At 43.4% G+C, this 15,052-nt stretch overlaps 1 protein-coding gene across 2 annotated transcripts in view; it reads right to left on the reverse strand.

Annotated features, from left to right (window-relative positions):
- Nucleotides 1-15,052, reverse strand: part of drp2 (dystrophin related protein 2) — a 155,774-nt gene that overhangs the window by 30,109 nt on the left and 110,613 nt on the right. For both annotated transcript variants that reach the window (XM_076738393.1, XM_076738392.1), the window contains exons 7-13: nucleotides 14,434-14,590; nucleotides 12,410-12,556; nucleotides 6,390-6,468; nucleotides 4,567-4,627; nucleotides 3,024-3,085; nucleotides 2,410-2,484; nucleotides 574-775 (exon numbers count right to left, since the gene is read on the reverse strand). In XM_076738393.1, the coding sequence (XP_076594508.1) occupies nucleotides 574-775; nucleotides 2,410-2,484; nucleotides 3,024-3,085; nucleotides 4,567-4,627; nucleotides 6,390-6,468; nucleotides 12,410-12,556; nucleotides 14,434-14,590 (783 nt within the window). The remainder of the gene's footprint in view (nucleotides 1-573; nucleotides 776-2,409; nucleotides 2,485-3,023; nucleotides 3,086-4,566; nucleotides 4,628-6,389; nucleotides 6,469-12,409; nucleotides 12,557-14,433; nucleotides 14,591-15,052) is intronic.

Below are 15,052 nucleotides of genomic sequence, written 5' to 3' on the forward strand. Positions count from 1 at the left end.
AATCATCTCAAGACACTCATACTTAGTGGAGACCGAATAAGAGCTAAAGGGGATCTCCAAAGGGTCACTCATGTTGCTCTACTTTATTAATCCCCTTGGGGATAAACATAGAGAGGCTGGCCAGTGACCGAGAGGTCGCTGGTTCGATCTCCGGCACCGACAGGAAGCGTGGCTGGTTTCCCACCCACCGTCCCTGCCTATGTTTGCTTTCTGGCCAGCCTCTCCACCTCTAGGCCATCCTTCTTCCCCATATATCATTGACCAGTGGAGTTAATTGAATTCAATTGACCCCATGGAGAGCGGTAAAGTAATGTTTCTTCTCATGGACATCCAGAGGTTCAGTGCTGCAGACGACCCTGCGCTCTGACCTCTCTGATGAAATGCATATGTGTGCGGGACTGCGCGTACAGCGTATGTAATGAGAACGAGTATGTGAAAACAGGAATTCCAAATGCCTTATGCACGCTAATCAAAAAAAGTAATCATCATTTGAAAGCTGTGCTGCTTTCAAGAAACGTAGGTTTTAATTAACACTTTTTCACGCTGGAAGCATCTCATCTCCGGGTTACCCACCTGTCGTAGACGTTGAGCAGCCAGTTGAGACACATGTCGACGCAGAGTGGAATATTGACCAGGATGGACCTCTCCTCCTCCAGCCTCTCATACAGAGCCGTCAGGCCGTGGATCATCTCCACCACATCCATCACGTGCTCCCCCTGCTGCAGCTCCTGCTCCCGAAACACCTCCACAAGGCCGCTCAGCGCCACTAAATCCACTGAAAACAGACGGAGAATCTTATTATAACCTATTCGGCGGAAATTTTATTTATTTATGTGCATTTCTAGAACATGCTGCAAAGTCTTTTTAACTGTAACACTTTAACTATGACCACGTGTTTGTTCAGTTTTGCACGCAAAAATTTTTATTTTTTTCATTTGGTTTGAAATAAAGTAGGCAGATCATCCGTTTAAAAGCATGTAAACAGGCATTCATACGCACATGCTGGAGCCTCAACACCTACGTTCACACACACATGGGTGCACATTCGCTTTGAACACAAACACACGCAGACACAGAGCCGGATCATCATCCTCACCTCCTTAAATGAGAGCACAAGCGACAGCAGTGCTTATTCACCCTTTTTGCCCACTTAAGCCCGACCAGATGTTTCAAGAGCAGTGACACAAATTTGATTTCGCTCTTCTAAACTAATTTGATGGCCCATCCCTAGGAGTGGAGCTAAAAGCGTGTCCGTTGATGCCAGGTATAATTGGATAGCACGATAATGAGGTAGAACAGAGAGAGGAGATAGCAGGAGTATTCTCAGGGTTGGGGGGGGAGTCACCTAAAAATGCATTTCTGATGGGCTCTTATGCAGCACTGCTCAATCATTCACAAAGTGTGCAGAGAGAAAGAATGAGAGCTCTGCAGTTATCAAGGCTGCCTGGCAATTAAATTCAGTAACGATATCAACGAGTAGACCAGAGGAGAGTGAGATAAGAGAGCTGGCAAGAGAGAGAAAGACAGAAAGAAAGAGGGAGAGTCATTGAAAGAGGGTTTTCACACTGGTGTGAGCATGCCGAGTTTTTATTACAGCAACTCAGAACATGGAAGAGAGATAAGGTGGCACGAAGGTTGAAAGGGAAGGAAGAGAAGTGTGTGTGTGTGTGTGTGTGTGTGTGTGTGTGTGTGTGTGTGTGTGTGTGAGAAGTGAACGTGAATAAGGAAAAGTGCAGAATTGGCCGCATGCAGTGGCAAATGGGCTCATCTGGAGTCAGTGGGGGCTGGAGCACTGCAGATGATGGAAGATGGATGGCTGAGAGCACGGAGAGGGAGAAAGAAAGGCCGTGTTTGAGGTAGCGAAGAGAAGGGAGAGCAAAGAATGTGAGGCATTGGAGGAATCAGCGGTAGTTAGAAAAATGGCAGGAAGTGAGAGCGTCTGGCCCTGAGTAGGACACAACAAACGCTGTGACCCTGAAGAGGAACACGTTCAAGCCTCAATCATGCGGCAAAAACTAATTGCCTTCTTTTTTTTGTAAGCCAAATTGACCAATTAATAGCTGTAATTACCTGGCATGCCAACAATCCAGGCCTTGATGAAGATGAAGAACGGATCCGCTGGTTGAGTGGCGCTTGAGTTTATCAATACTTTTGATTTCTACATTTTAAAGTCAATAGTAATGGCGAGCACGGGGAATATTTTCAACTGCATTTTCGAGTAGGCTGGAGAGGAGCGACCATTTCATCGACAACTGAATAAAGAAATGTGCCACAGCTAATAGTTATAACTCACATCCGAGGAGAGCTTGTCACAGCGGATTACTGATGGTGCAGGATAACAGTATATCAACTAACCACCCATCCAATCGCTGCAGACAGAAAACACCGTCAATGAAATACTGTACGTACATCTCAGAGCCTTCTGAACACGTCGCAGCTTCATAGCCGTTCTGTATGCTGAGAACTTGATGTTGTTCAGATCCGCTAATGGAGGGAGAGAGAGAGAGGGAGATAGAAAGAGATTAGAGTAAATGAAAAGATGAGGGAAAACAAACCCATTCCGCACCACTCCACCCCGCCATCCAGGAATTAGGCATCACTATCTCCCCTCATGTTTATCACAGCATTGCAGAAGTTATTAGTGGGGTTCTGTATTGCTAATGCTATCAGCGTATGAGTCTGTGCACATGCATGTATGTGTGTATGCGACGGTGCGCCTGTCTCCCCTGCATGCTCCCACGTCAGATCAGATGAACAGTAAAACACATGATGTCGTTTAATCACAATTAATTAAAGGCTAAGCAAAAAGCAATCGCAGTGCTGGTAAATTGGGCCTGGTAGGTTAATGGCAGCAGTGATGTAGTCCCTAAGGTGTTTGAAATACCGGGCCCTTAATGAGCTGTGTGACAGGGCCTTCAAAGCAGGTGCTGTGCTGCTGGTGCTGCTGGTGCTGCTGCAGCCCAGTGGGGGTCCTGGGCGAATGAGCACAACTCAGAGGGTGCTTTAATTGTCTCCTTTCTCACCCAGTGCTTGGTACAGTTCTGTCATCTTTGGATGGTCCCAGCACGTCGTCTGGGCCTGATGGCTGGGAGAAGACAGAAAAAATGAAACAAAGGCAAAGAAATTCGTGAGGCTGGCAAGGAACGGATGCGCACATTTTCAGGCCAGAAAGATCAAGGAAAAAATGGAGAACAAATGAGTCGAGGGAGCCGAGACAGGCAGGTGTGGGTGACGGTGAAAGAAGGGAGATCAGAGGGTAGTAAGTGAGAGAAAAGGAGAAAAATTAGAGGGCAGGACAGGGCGACCATTGTTTACAAGAGAATAGACATACATCAAACATGAAAAAGGATTCAGGTTCAGGCATCAAAGTTACATACTGCTGCTGCTCTGCTGGAGATGTACTGCCAGTAACTTAAAAAACTTCACCCAGACACACTGAATGAAATGCCAACCCATACATGCACATCAGAAACACATATTCACACCAGCTATGCCTCTACTAGCTCTATGAGCACACTCTAAAAACAAAAAACAACAAAAAAAGAACCAATAAAAAAGGAGAAGTGCAGCAAAAATAAATGAGAAACCCCAAAGAGGAAGTCTGCCAGGACTCAGGGGCCTTTTAGGGCAGCACTCATCGTTTTACCGGCGCGAGTGCTCATTGATTGGTACCCAATGAAGTGCTACTCAGGTACTACTCCCACCCTCATTGGTACAGTAATATAGCCTATAAAGAACTGACTAGCAGACTAAAACAAGACCCACGAGGTTCTGTTGCAAATGATTAAGAAAATAAATACTCATAGTCTGCAGAGGAACAAACTGTACAAAAGCACAGTTATAAACCTGCATACACAAATATACCATCCTCTAAGCACAGAAACACACCTACAAATGCACACACACAGTTCATTGATAAAAGCGGCAGCACTCTAAAGGTGAAACAGTATTGATGAGGGAAATAGATAAACAGATGAGTGCTCAGACAAATAGGGCTCAAAGTAGTTCAATAGAGTATTTAGTATTTATCTGATTTCTAATGTCTGCTTTCTGTGTGCAAAAATGTGGACAATGGAAAAATTTTGGAAAATATGAGGCAAGTTGTGCTTAAAGCGAGCACGTTGGAGGGTAATTGTACTTTTTAATTTGTTTGTAACAATCACATATTTCCTCACAAGGACACAGACAAATGACTTTGCCTGCCTATAATTAAACCAGCTTCTACCCAAAGACACTTCTTTGTGTTGGAGCTGATGGTGCTTCAAGGGGGAGTGTTACGGAAAAAACGTGAAACGTGAAAAAAAGTGTTGTAATTTGGGCTGGAATTCACAGTTAGAGATGCTGTTTAACTGGTCTGAATGAAGCTTTCTTCCATACTTCTGAATCGCTGCTTACACCTCTGATCTTTTTTCAGTAATTCAAATGTGTCTTTGCTCAATGTCTGTTTTCCTGGAAAAAGAGCCAAGACAATTCTGAGCGACTGTTCAATAAGAATGTGAGAGATCAACAGTCATTGGTAAAAGAAACTGGAAACAACGCAGACACCGACCCTGAAGTCGCACTTACTTGATGTAGTAGGGCACTTTGTTCGGGGAGATGGCACGCTCCCACGGTATCTGCACTGAACCTGCGCAAACACACAGAAATCAATTTCAAAATAGGCACGTCATGCATGAAAAGCCATTGTGTACAGTGTCCCTGACAGCGTGTCCAGACAGCCTGTCCATTCAGACCTTCTTAACAGAGCTGCTCTGGTACACAGCAGGCACAGTCAAGCCAAAGAGACAAGTCTATTGTGTTGGGTTTCCGCAGAGTGTTGGTTTATTTGGCACGGCCTGATACAATACGGGAGGTGGTGAAGTCTGTGAGGCAGGGTGAGCGTTTTAACCGGCCTCCAAACTGAACCACAGGGGGCTCAGCAGAGGATAAAACAGGACAAGAAGCAAGAGGCAGACACTACGCACACAACACACACACACACACACCATTTCATTGTCCATTATTGTATTACGACACGGCACAGACTCGTATGTTGTTGCCGTGCATGTGTGGAAAGCACGCACATGTGCAAAGACCGAAGCGGATTCGAAAATCCAGGAGATCCTCTACCTGAATCAAAGTACCAATACCACAAAGTAAAAATAGAAGTAAAAGTCCTGCATTTAACATCCTATACCGGTAAATCTACAGCAGTATTATCAGAAAAATAGCAACGTATGGAAAAAAAAAAAAAGGTTTCATGACGAAGAACAATGTCCCCGCCAACTGACACATTATTATATATCATAATAATTGCATTGTTAATATTGATGCATCAATGCATAAGTGGCATTTTCCTGTTGCGGCTGGTCAGAGTGGAGAATATTTTGACTACTTTATATACAGTTCAGTGATTTAGTCCAAAGGGTCACAAGATAAAGCTGGTATAATTTTTGTTTAACAAAGCATTGTTTTTTATAAGATTTTCCAAATTTTAAATGTAACCTCTTAATTTGAAGAGTAATTATTATTCATAGCTGTCAGATGAATAAAGTAAAGAGAGCAAAAAGCACAATATTCCTTCTGAAATGTAACGTAAAACGGGAAAGAGAACTTAGGTCCTCAGTTACAATCCACCACAGCACAAATCCATCTACCTGTGTACGATAAGCACCATACGCACCAGCCATATGTACTAAGAGCTATATTTAAACAACATGGTGACATATACATGTGGGTGCATTAAAAAACCACACAGACGTAAACCCAGACGTTCCTGCGGGGCGCAGTGGGCTGAGCTGGCAGTGGAGTAGAGCTCTATAAGCCCCAGTGTGGCATCTCTGAGCCAGCGTGACAGCAGTAAAACTGGATGGGGTTGTTGAGGACACCGAAGACACACCAGCACACACCACTTCAGACACACTCACACACAGAGCCCTGGAACACACAGCTTTTCCATCCCTTCATCAGCTTAAACTAGGCAAAGTAAATCACGTCTTTCAGACCCCCCCAAACAACCCCCCCCCCCACCACCACCACCACCACCGCCGCTCCCCCTCTGTAGCCTTTGAAGAGCAGCAGGTAAAAGAAGAGACAGAATTCACAAATGTGTATCTCTGCTCAAATGAGAGCGATGACTGTTGTGATGAGCATCACTGGGGATGCTTATCGCAACAGTGTGCTGGAACTGATGAAGACAGACGAACAAAGCCTGCCAGCTCCACCTCTAACCCAAATACGCACACACTCGCAAGCACACGCACACGCAGGCAGCGATTTATAACCTTATCGCAACAAAACTGTAATACACCTTACTTTTTTTTTTTTCACCCCCCACCAAACCTGGCACGACACAGCACAGATCAGAGCGACGTGAGGTAACAACTTCAAATAGCAGAAGAGACTCTTACTGGAAAGGAAATGCTGCGAGCCGGGGCCAAAGTCTCTATGTGCATCCTGGAGCTGCTTCAGCCGCTCCTCTATCGAACCCTGAGGACACACACACACACACACACACACACACACACACACACACACACACACACACAGAGTTAAATCAAAGGGAATCATGCTGTTCATCATCCCTTTCCAACCACAAATCCCCAAAATAGTGCGCACACAAACCACCTGCTTCTCCTCCATTAGTTAACTGCAGAATATAAATTATGTCTTTTTCCTCTGCTGCCCCTCTTGAAGGACTTCGAAAGCCTTTGAAGAGCAGCAGGTAGGAAATGAAGACAGAGATTACAAAATAATATATTTTGTTGAAATGAGGACAACGGTCCTGGTTGCACTGTCAGTGTGGAAAAGAGCTTGAAGGAAGAGAAGATGAAATGAAAGAGCTGCGAAGCCCCACATGTGTTCAATAACCATGAAGACTGCGTTGACTAAATTAAGTTTGCCATTGCCTTTGTCAAAGCACTTCACATCAGTTATGTTTCCCACCAAATGGGATTTAGTTTGACTAATCCTGGTTTACTTGAAATGCATTGGATTTGGCATATGAATCATTGTCGGCTGGATGTTTGAAACGGCGTCATCAAACAATGGGAGGTAAATCCACTCGAGGTGAGGTAGAGACACGGATAAAGACAGAAAGAGAAAGGAGAAAATGTGAGGAGCCTTTAGACTTCAAAGAGAAGCACACGCAATGGGTCGTAATGTGTAAAGTTAGATGTATTAAGTTATCATTCCTCAGTGTGCACACGTCATTGCTCCCTCGCCAGAAAATAAAACAATATAATCTGTACCCGAGATTTAAATTGGTTGGTACTAATATAGAGCATTGTCAGCGTGCCGTGGAGATGTTACTGCCAACTGTGCCGTGTCTCGCAATCTATTTGTTGTACAGGCAATTTGGCCTGCCATAAGGAAGACAAATGACTAAATTACCCGTGATCGACAAATATTAGCAAATCAAATTTGGAAATACATTTTCGCTGGCGTCGGGGCAGCCAAAATCAACAGGGCACAGGATGTTGCCGGGATTTAGCATTTATCATTTTAATTAAGAGAGAAATGGGACACAGAGAGGGAGACAAAGAAAAAGGTTTCTCCATTCTGCTTGCTTTCACAGTGAAAGATAGCACGACGCTAGGTCAGTGCATCTTACTGCACTGAAATTAATGAATGTGGATGAGCGGAGATAGCTGATCGACCGGGGGTGCGAGCAAGCTGGCTCGAAGAAGGCTGAAATGCACGGAAAAAGTTTTTTTTTCTCCTCTCTGAAGCCATTTGCAACACCTGTCTCTTCACTTCACGTCACTTCTTGTCAATTTGGCTCTACTGATACTGCAGAAACTCAGAGAACAATCCAAGATCTTTGAGATGAATATCTGCTGCTGAGAATAGATACTAAAAAGCCTTTAGAAGACTGTTGATCACGGGGGGGACGGGGACAGGAGACGGGGGGGTCAAAGAGCACAGGACACATTGTCAACTCCAGCACACTGTGCATGAAAGATGGAGCAGAAATCGTCCTGTAAAAGAACTTTTTCAGCTCGTTTTACATCCAACACAAAGGGGCATCAACGCGGAGCAAGATGAGTCTCAATTTCTGTTCTTTCAATGTCGCACTCCACCAGCAATCCTTCCCTAAAATACATGAAGCTGTGGCGACAATCTGCAGAGGATAATTCAGGCTTCAGAAAGTGTGCCATTACACTTGCATGCACATCTGAATGCTTTTAACGGTCATTTAAACTTTGCGATGCATCATGACCCGAAAGAGAGAGAAACATTTTAATAGAAAACGAAGGCAGGCGTGATGTGCACAAAAATAAGACTGACAGATATTCCAGCTCGTCCCACACGTTAGAAAAGAGCTTCAGTTTGTATAGCTGCATCTGTAGGATATGAAGTACCTCTCTGGTTTTTCAAGCACTTGAACTTGGTCAAACAAGTGTCCTAAAAATGGATCAACGCAGCTCCAAATAAATATGAGAACCTTACACAGGAGGAGCGCCTGTTAACAAAACACAAGCTGTGTCTGAAATCCAAACTACACAATAATTCTTCGCAGTATGTGCTACAGATACCATTTTATGCTCACTGGAAATAATACAATGAGTTTGACGTCCAAAGATCTGATTCTCATTGTTTTCAAAGACTTTTTGGGATTGTTTCACCACCACCCACAATATATTTACATTTTGTTCAACTCCTCCGTTTCCCTTGTGCATTGCATTGTGGGAGTATAGTACACATCTACAACACACTAAAAAAATCGACAGTATTTAGTATGCATACGTGTTTGTCTTGAGTGTGCTTTATTTAGTCAGATCAGCAGTGTGAAAAATGCTGCAAAGCTAAAAACTTGCTCAGAATCAGTATGCATGCACGTACGGATCTGATCTGAAGAGGCCGTGCTTAGACACAGCAGCGCTTTGAGCTAAACGCTAACGTCAGCATGCTTCAGCACGATGCTCACAGTGACAATGCAAACATGTTGATGTTTAGCGGGCATGATGTTTACCGCTTTCGCCATCTCAGCTTAGCACGTTAGCATGTCAACATTTGCTAATCAGCGTTTAAGACAAAGGACAGCTGAGGCTGATGGGAATATGACTAGTGTGGCAGTAATAGACCGATTCATCCTGACAGGAACATGAAGGTCTGTACCAATAGTGGTTGACACATTTCACTTAAAACTGATGATTTCAACCTTCTGGTGGTGCTAGAACACACATTGTTTATGTGCTGTGAATTTCAAGCCAATCCATCAAATAGTTGTTGAGATATTTGAGTCCAGACCAAAGTGGTGGATCAACCATCTGAATGAGTAACATTGCCGTTCCCAGAGTCGTGCTGCTAAATCGCTCCCGCTAAACACAATAGTTCAACCTGAACCAAGGGGTGTGAAAACATGCGACAGTGTCTCGCTGTGATTAATTGCTGCAAACAATCCAATCAGGTTTCACTGGGATGACAAAGGCTTAACTTAAAGCCATCGACTCTATTTGCCTCACTCAGAGCAGAGAATACAAAGAAAAAAAAACAAACAAACACTGGCTTACAAGTCAAACCCACAGCTCATTTACACAGCTCTGCTTTGTTGTGTTTCGTTCTGCTCTCCCCATGAATTGTTTCATGATGGACTATAGCAAGGCCACAGAGGCGACATGAAAGCTGTCACTGAGACAGCAAGTGTGCAAAGTGGACAATGGAAATTAATTTCTCAGGCATGTTGAAGGGATGCTGAAATAATCACACGAGAGACAGAGAGGACGAGAGGCTGGAGCGGCAATTACAACATCCTGACGATGCCGCGGGCGACTGTGGCTGTGGAGAGGATGAGACGAAGGTTATCTAATGGGAACAGGGTGTTCTCATGTGAGGTGTATGGAAGGCTGAGTGGGGTTTGTTGTGCCTGTAGGAGAGCTGCAGAGGATGCTGATGGAGCAGCCAGCCTGGGCTTGAAAGTTGAACACCGACTAGAGTTACAGTAATGCTCACTGGATAATGCATCCATACATTCGGCTAAGCACCGAGGGGAGGGCAAGTCCAGTTCAATCAATCCAAAGCACTTTATTCTTGAAATTTTTAATAGACTTTTAGCGTAAGTGCCGTGGATTCACTGAAGAATGGCCCTCTTCATGTAAGTGTGTGGGCTCAAATCTTTCTTTTCATCATTCGTCTTTTTCGTTGTGGTTTTCTCCAATTCATGATGCATAAAAATACTTGATGTGGACAACGACTCCACATTTCTGACCGAGAGCTCTACTCATCGCAGCGATGGGGTGCAGCAGAGATACAGCAGCTGTTAGAGAGCAGGTACACACTGAGACTCCTGTGTTAAAGCTGTGCGTTAAACTTTCTGCAGCTGCTTTAAACAGCTTCCAATCACATACTGAGGAACTGGGGATGTCTATTACTTTGACACAGCTGCAGGACGTGTTGGCCAGATGTTAGTTTTGCAAGTTTTAACCATCAATTGAGGTTGATGGGTTGTACCACAGTTCAAAAGTTTGGAATCACCTGTTATATTGATCGTTTTTCATCTTTCCTTGAAGTATTGTTCAGACACCAAAGGCATATCCATATTTGAAATAGTTCGGCCCCAAAAGAAGAATTAAATAAAATTAAATTTAATTAAATTCTGTTTAGTCAGTGTCTCAACAGTGCTGCTCTTGCAACCATTGTCTCCCACAGATACCCTTTGATTTTGATTTGTTACAGTCCAGAAAAGCGTCACTGATTCTGGATCACGATTGAATCACAACGGTGTAACTGAGCTCTAAATATTTTGGGAACTCGTCTTTCCTCTGCAGTCTGCTCAGTGGTTGGATTGAATGGGTTTAAACTGTGATGTATTAGTCCACAGTATGTTTATCAGATTGTCTGTGATCCAGCTCCAATAGTGCTAACCTCAGACTAACCCTCTACTTCTATTCTGAAGTTTTAAGAACTACTTTTCTAAAGAAACACGGCCGTTAACTCCAGCTTGTTAGAGTCATTATTGTGCACTTGACTCTGAAACAGTAACTTTTCTCCATGTCCCATTTTCAGCACAGATCCTAACGCTAAGCTTCCGGTTTCCTTTACCAATGACTGCTGATCTCTCTTTTATTCTTATTTAACAGTGGCTCTGAGGTGTCTCTTTCTGCCCTTTCAGTTATCAGTCTGGTTGAACCGTGTTGTATTCTATGTGTACAAAGCGGGACCATTTCTGCGAACCCTTCACACAATTAACATCTATTTGTAAAGAGGACTGTCCACAACTTAAAGCAGGAAAGACCATTTAGTAATATAGAGTAGTTCTCTCAGCCATCTCTCCAAATCCAGCTTTTGTGGCAGGTGATTCCAAACCTTTGCATGGTGCTGTTTGTTCGGACATCTTCACCATAGCTGTAGCAGCCCAGATAAACCTGATGAAACCCCCTCATATCCACCTTTACTGGCCTCGCCTTATGTTGACAGACCATACTGTTAAACAGGCCGCAGCCCTTTTACTATAAATCATTTTCACTTCATATACTGACCATTTTGCAAACAATGCTTGTCATAGAAAATTTGTTGAATTTCATCTTTTGTTTCCTTTCACTGTGATTGGTTACACAAGATAAGCAAGAGTCTGTTAATTGACCTGAAATGAACTGAGAGGAATGGAAATCAATGGCTGCCCTTGTGGAAAAAACTAAAACCAAAATGGGGCATCGTAGTGGCGTACGGCTTAAGATACTGCTGTAATTGCAACCTCTCTGGTGTGAGTCCAGCTGGGGATCTTTGTTTAATGTAATCCTCTACTGTCTTTTATCTAATAAGGATGAAAATGCCCAAACGTATACCTAAAACTGTGCAGCTTACATTCAGAAAGTGAGCAACAGAGTAAATATAAAATATTTGTTGTCAGGGAGTTACAGCTAAAGCTTGCTCACTGGTGTGGATTTTTTTTTAAACAATTATTTTTCTGCCATTTTCAGCCTTTATTCAATAGCCAAGAGTAGAGGGCTGCCAGAAAATGAGGACACAGAGAGATGCAACAAAGGTTCCCGTACAGAATAGAACCCGAGGATAGATCAGGCTTATGGTCGGCACCTCGGGCTCAGGGCACCCCGCCCCCACCCCAGTAAGGTCTTTAAAATATGAGGGAGAAGCGGTTCAGAGTTCAGTGGTTTTAATGATCCCTGTGATTAACTGGCATTCATCTGATCTCCCCTTCTTATGTTATCAGAATTTGTTATCACACACCCTTTTATCCATCCCCTCAAACACCACAGTGACCTTCACAAGCTCAAAACATGAACAGACATAAAGCAGTTGGAGGCCTGAGGTGCAGGCATCATTGGAGCCTCACATAAGCCCTTAACTTCCATTATGACAAACATTACACATGGAGTCGGTCTCTAATGTCTCCCTTGAATTTGACTGTTGGATTAAGCTTCTGCTGACAATGTCAAACAGACAGCACAGACCCAGCAGTGAACCCTACCTGAAGCACTTTCCATCTGCTGTTGAGATGCTCCAGGGCGCGCGCGTTCTCCATCGACAAATGGACATCGGAGATCGCCAGCTGGTGGGCCAGATCATTGATGTGCTTCATGCCCTCCTTCACCTGGGTCAGCTCCTCCTTAAATAACTGCAGGGGGACGAGAAAGAGAGCGAGCAGAGGGGCAGAGAGAGGAGGAGGGAGAGAGAAAACAGCTCGAATACAAAACATTTTAAACTTAGAAAAATATCAGACAGAAACAAACATCCAGTCTGGCCAAACTCCACTCAAATTAAATAAGAATTTTGAAAAATAGTTTGAACTGTGATCCTGTATCGCTGTCCATTCTGTTTCAGAAACCAACTGGCAGCAATCGTATAAATAAAAGAGAAAAGAATGTTTATGATCCTGGAAAAGCACCAGCATCTGTTCATTGTAGATTTTTATATGTGAACAATCAGGGAAAACACAGACTCGATACCGTAAACAGTGTGTAACTCAGGACCACGATGCTGAAGAGCGAGTGTGTGGGCAGCTCATGTGCTCATATGATTATTTCCTAATTATTTTTGCACCACAGTGTTTGTGTAAGCAGTTCGTTTATTATTCGTTTTCAGCTTGTGAAAAGTTTCGCTGTAGATTTTAAAGACTTTTTACAAACTTCACTGCAAATCCTAACATATCTAAAAGAGGGTAAACAAAGACACCCAATAAATAAATAAGTGAATAAGACAGAACTGTGTTTTTTGAGCGTTGATGTCTTCATTTGACAGACGCAGTGAGACATGAATAAAGGACTGGAAGTGAAAGGTACCATGCACCTTTCAAAACCAGTAAACTATGACTGCATGGCACGAACGTCACCAAACTCAGCCCCAGGACAGCCTGAAGTCACATGTTTTTGATTTTTTTTGGAAATATTTCCCATGAGCGTCATGTGAATGACAGGATGTGAATTCATATAAAAAAAAAAACCCAACAACTCCAGCACATTCAAACAATGCTCAAACACAAAATGTTGCTGAAATCAAATTAAGATTTCGTCTTTAATATGATGGATGATCGACTGAAGCAAATGGCTTCTTTTAGTGGCAAGAAATTTTAATCTTTGATATCTGCAAATGTGCTGACTGTGTTTAGACACCAGCAGGAACGCTGTAAAGGAGAAAGGTCATAAAATAATAATAATTAGAAATGCAAAAAAGCTTTTACTAATGAGTACTGAAAATAAGCCTGAGCTGCAGCCCCACACTGTACGTACATGTGTATACAAGTGTCCATAATGCACATTTACTGTATGATCGTGTCCTATTTCCATGCATCCATTCGTCTGCTCTTGTGTGTGTCTGTGTGTGAATGTAAATGAGTGAGAGAGTGCAGATGAGGCCAACTGACAAGCCTGCCCTCAAGAGCGAGCTGAACATGTGCTGGCTGTGACAGGAGTCCAAACAGTGACATGATTATTGTGAAGTGCCCTCACTTCTAATGAATAGCACCACACAATTACAGGCGGCAGCGGCACTCGGCACTCCATAATGACTAAACCAATGACCTGTCATTTGTTTAACAACATCTATTCAACTGAGGATTGTAACCCCCTCTCTGCCGCCTCAGTTTGAAGTGCCACGTCCTTGTCATCATCTGTCACATCACAGCTACTCCAACTGGGATGCGTACTGTTTGTAGGCAACCAGAACAAACATTTTAAAGCAACACCGCCTGGTACACTTATCTCACTTATTCACGAGTATCATATCAATGCTGTGTTCTCGTGATAAAAAAAAAAAAAAAAGCTGGGTGTCACTGTTTTGATGTTTGTTTACGGAGTGTCACTATGCGTGCTTTTTCAGGGCTGGCTGGAGGCGATTATCTCAAAGGAGACAATTAAGTTACTCAACAGGTAAAAGCAATTTCTATCTGAGATTCCTGATAATGTGTGTGCGTGTGCAAGCGTGTGTGCACGAGAGAGATAAAGAGAAAGAAGACAGTGGGCTTGTGATGCAGCGTGGATTTCTGGATGCATCTACCTTGGTGGCGTCTATGTGGTCCTGCAGAGAGTCGATGAAGAGATCTCCGACAGGCTCCCAGGCGTCTCTCACCCCCTCTGCCTGCTCCAGGGCCACGGCTAGCTCCTCCATCGCTGCCTGGATCTGGAGTAAACGCTCTAAAGTCCTCTCCATGTGTCTGGGGGTAATATAATCCATTACAGTTAACCACCTGGACCATTGTAATTGGAGCTAATGCGAGCAATAGCCAAAAAAAACGATCAAAATCACAGAGCATGCAGTCAAATGCATCATTTATTCAAATGTTCCGGCTGTCATTTCAGTAAGGCTGTGGAAATTATTTTCAACCGTCATTTCACAGCCTTTTCTTTGAAGGTGCGTTTTAATATTCTGAAAAGTAAGGTCTGAATTTGCAACGATCTGAAAGTTGATAAATGTGCATTCCTAATTGTTTATGTAATGGATTATATCTACCACATTTTGTAATCAGGTTATGGTAATGTGGTTATGTGTAATGTATTGCTGCATGACCCTGCTACGGATCAACACACACAGTCAAGGGGAGAAACAACACTCTCGACTCTATGGCTCTAAAGGGCAGAGGCATATTGCCATTGTGTGGTAAAAACAGCTTTTTTTT

Source organism: Chaetodon auriga, chromosome 9 (genome assembly GCF_051107435.1).
Source record: "Chaetodon auriga isolate fChaAug3 chromosome 9, fChaAug3.hap1, whole genome shotgun sequence".
Lineage (NCBI taxonomy): Eukaryota > Metazoa > Chordata > Actinopteri > Chaetodontiformes > Chaetodontidae > Chaetodon > Chaetodon auriga.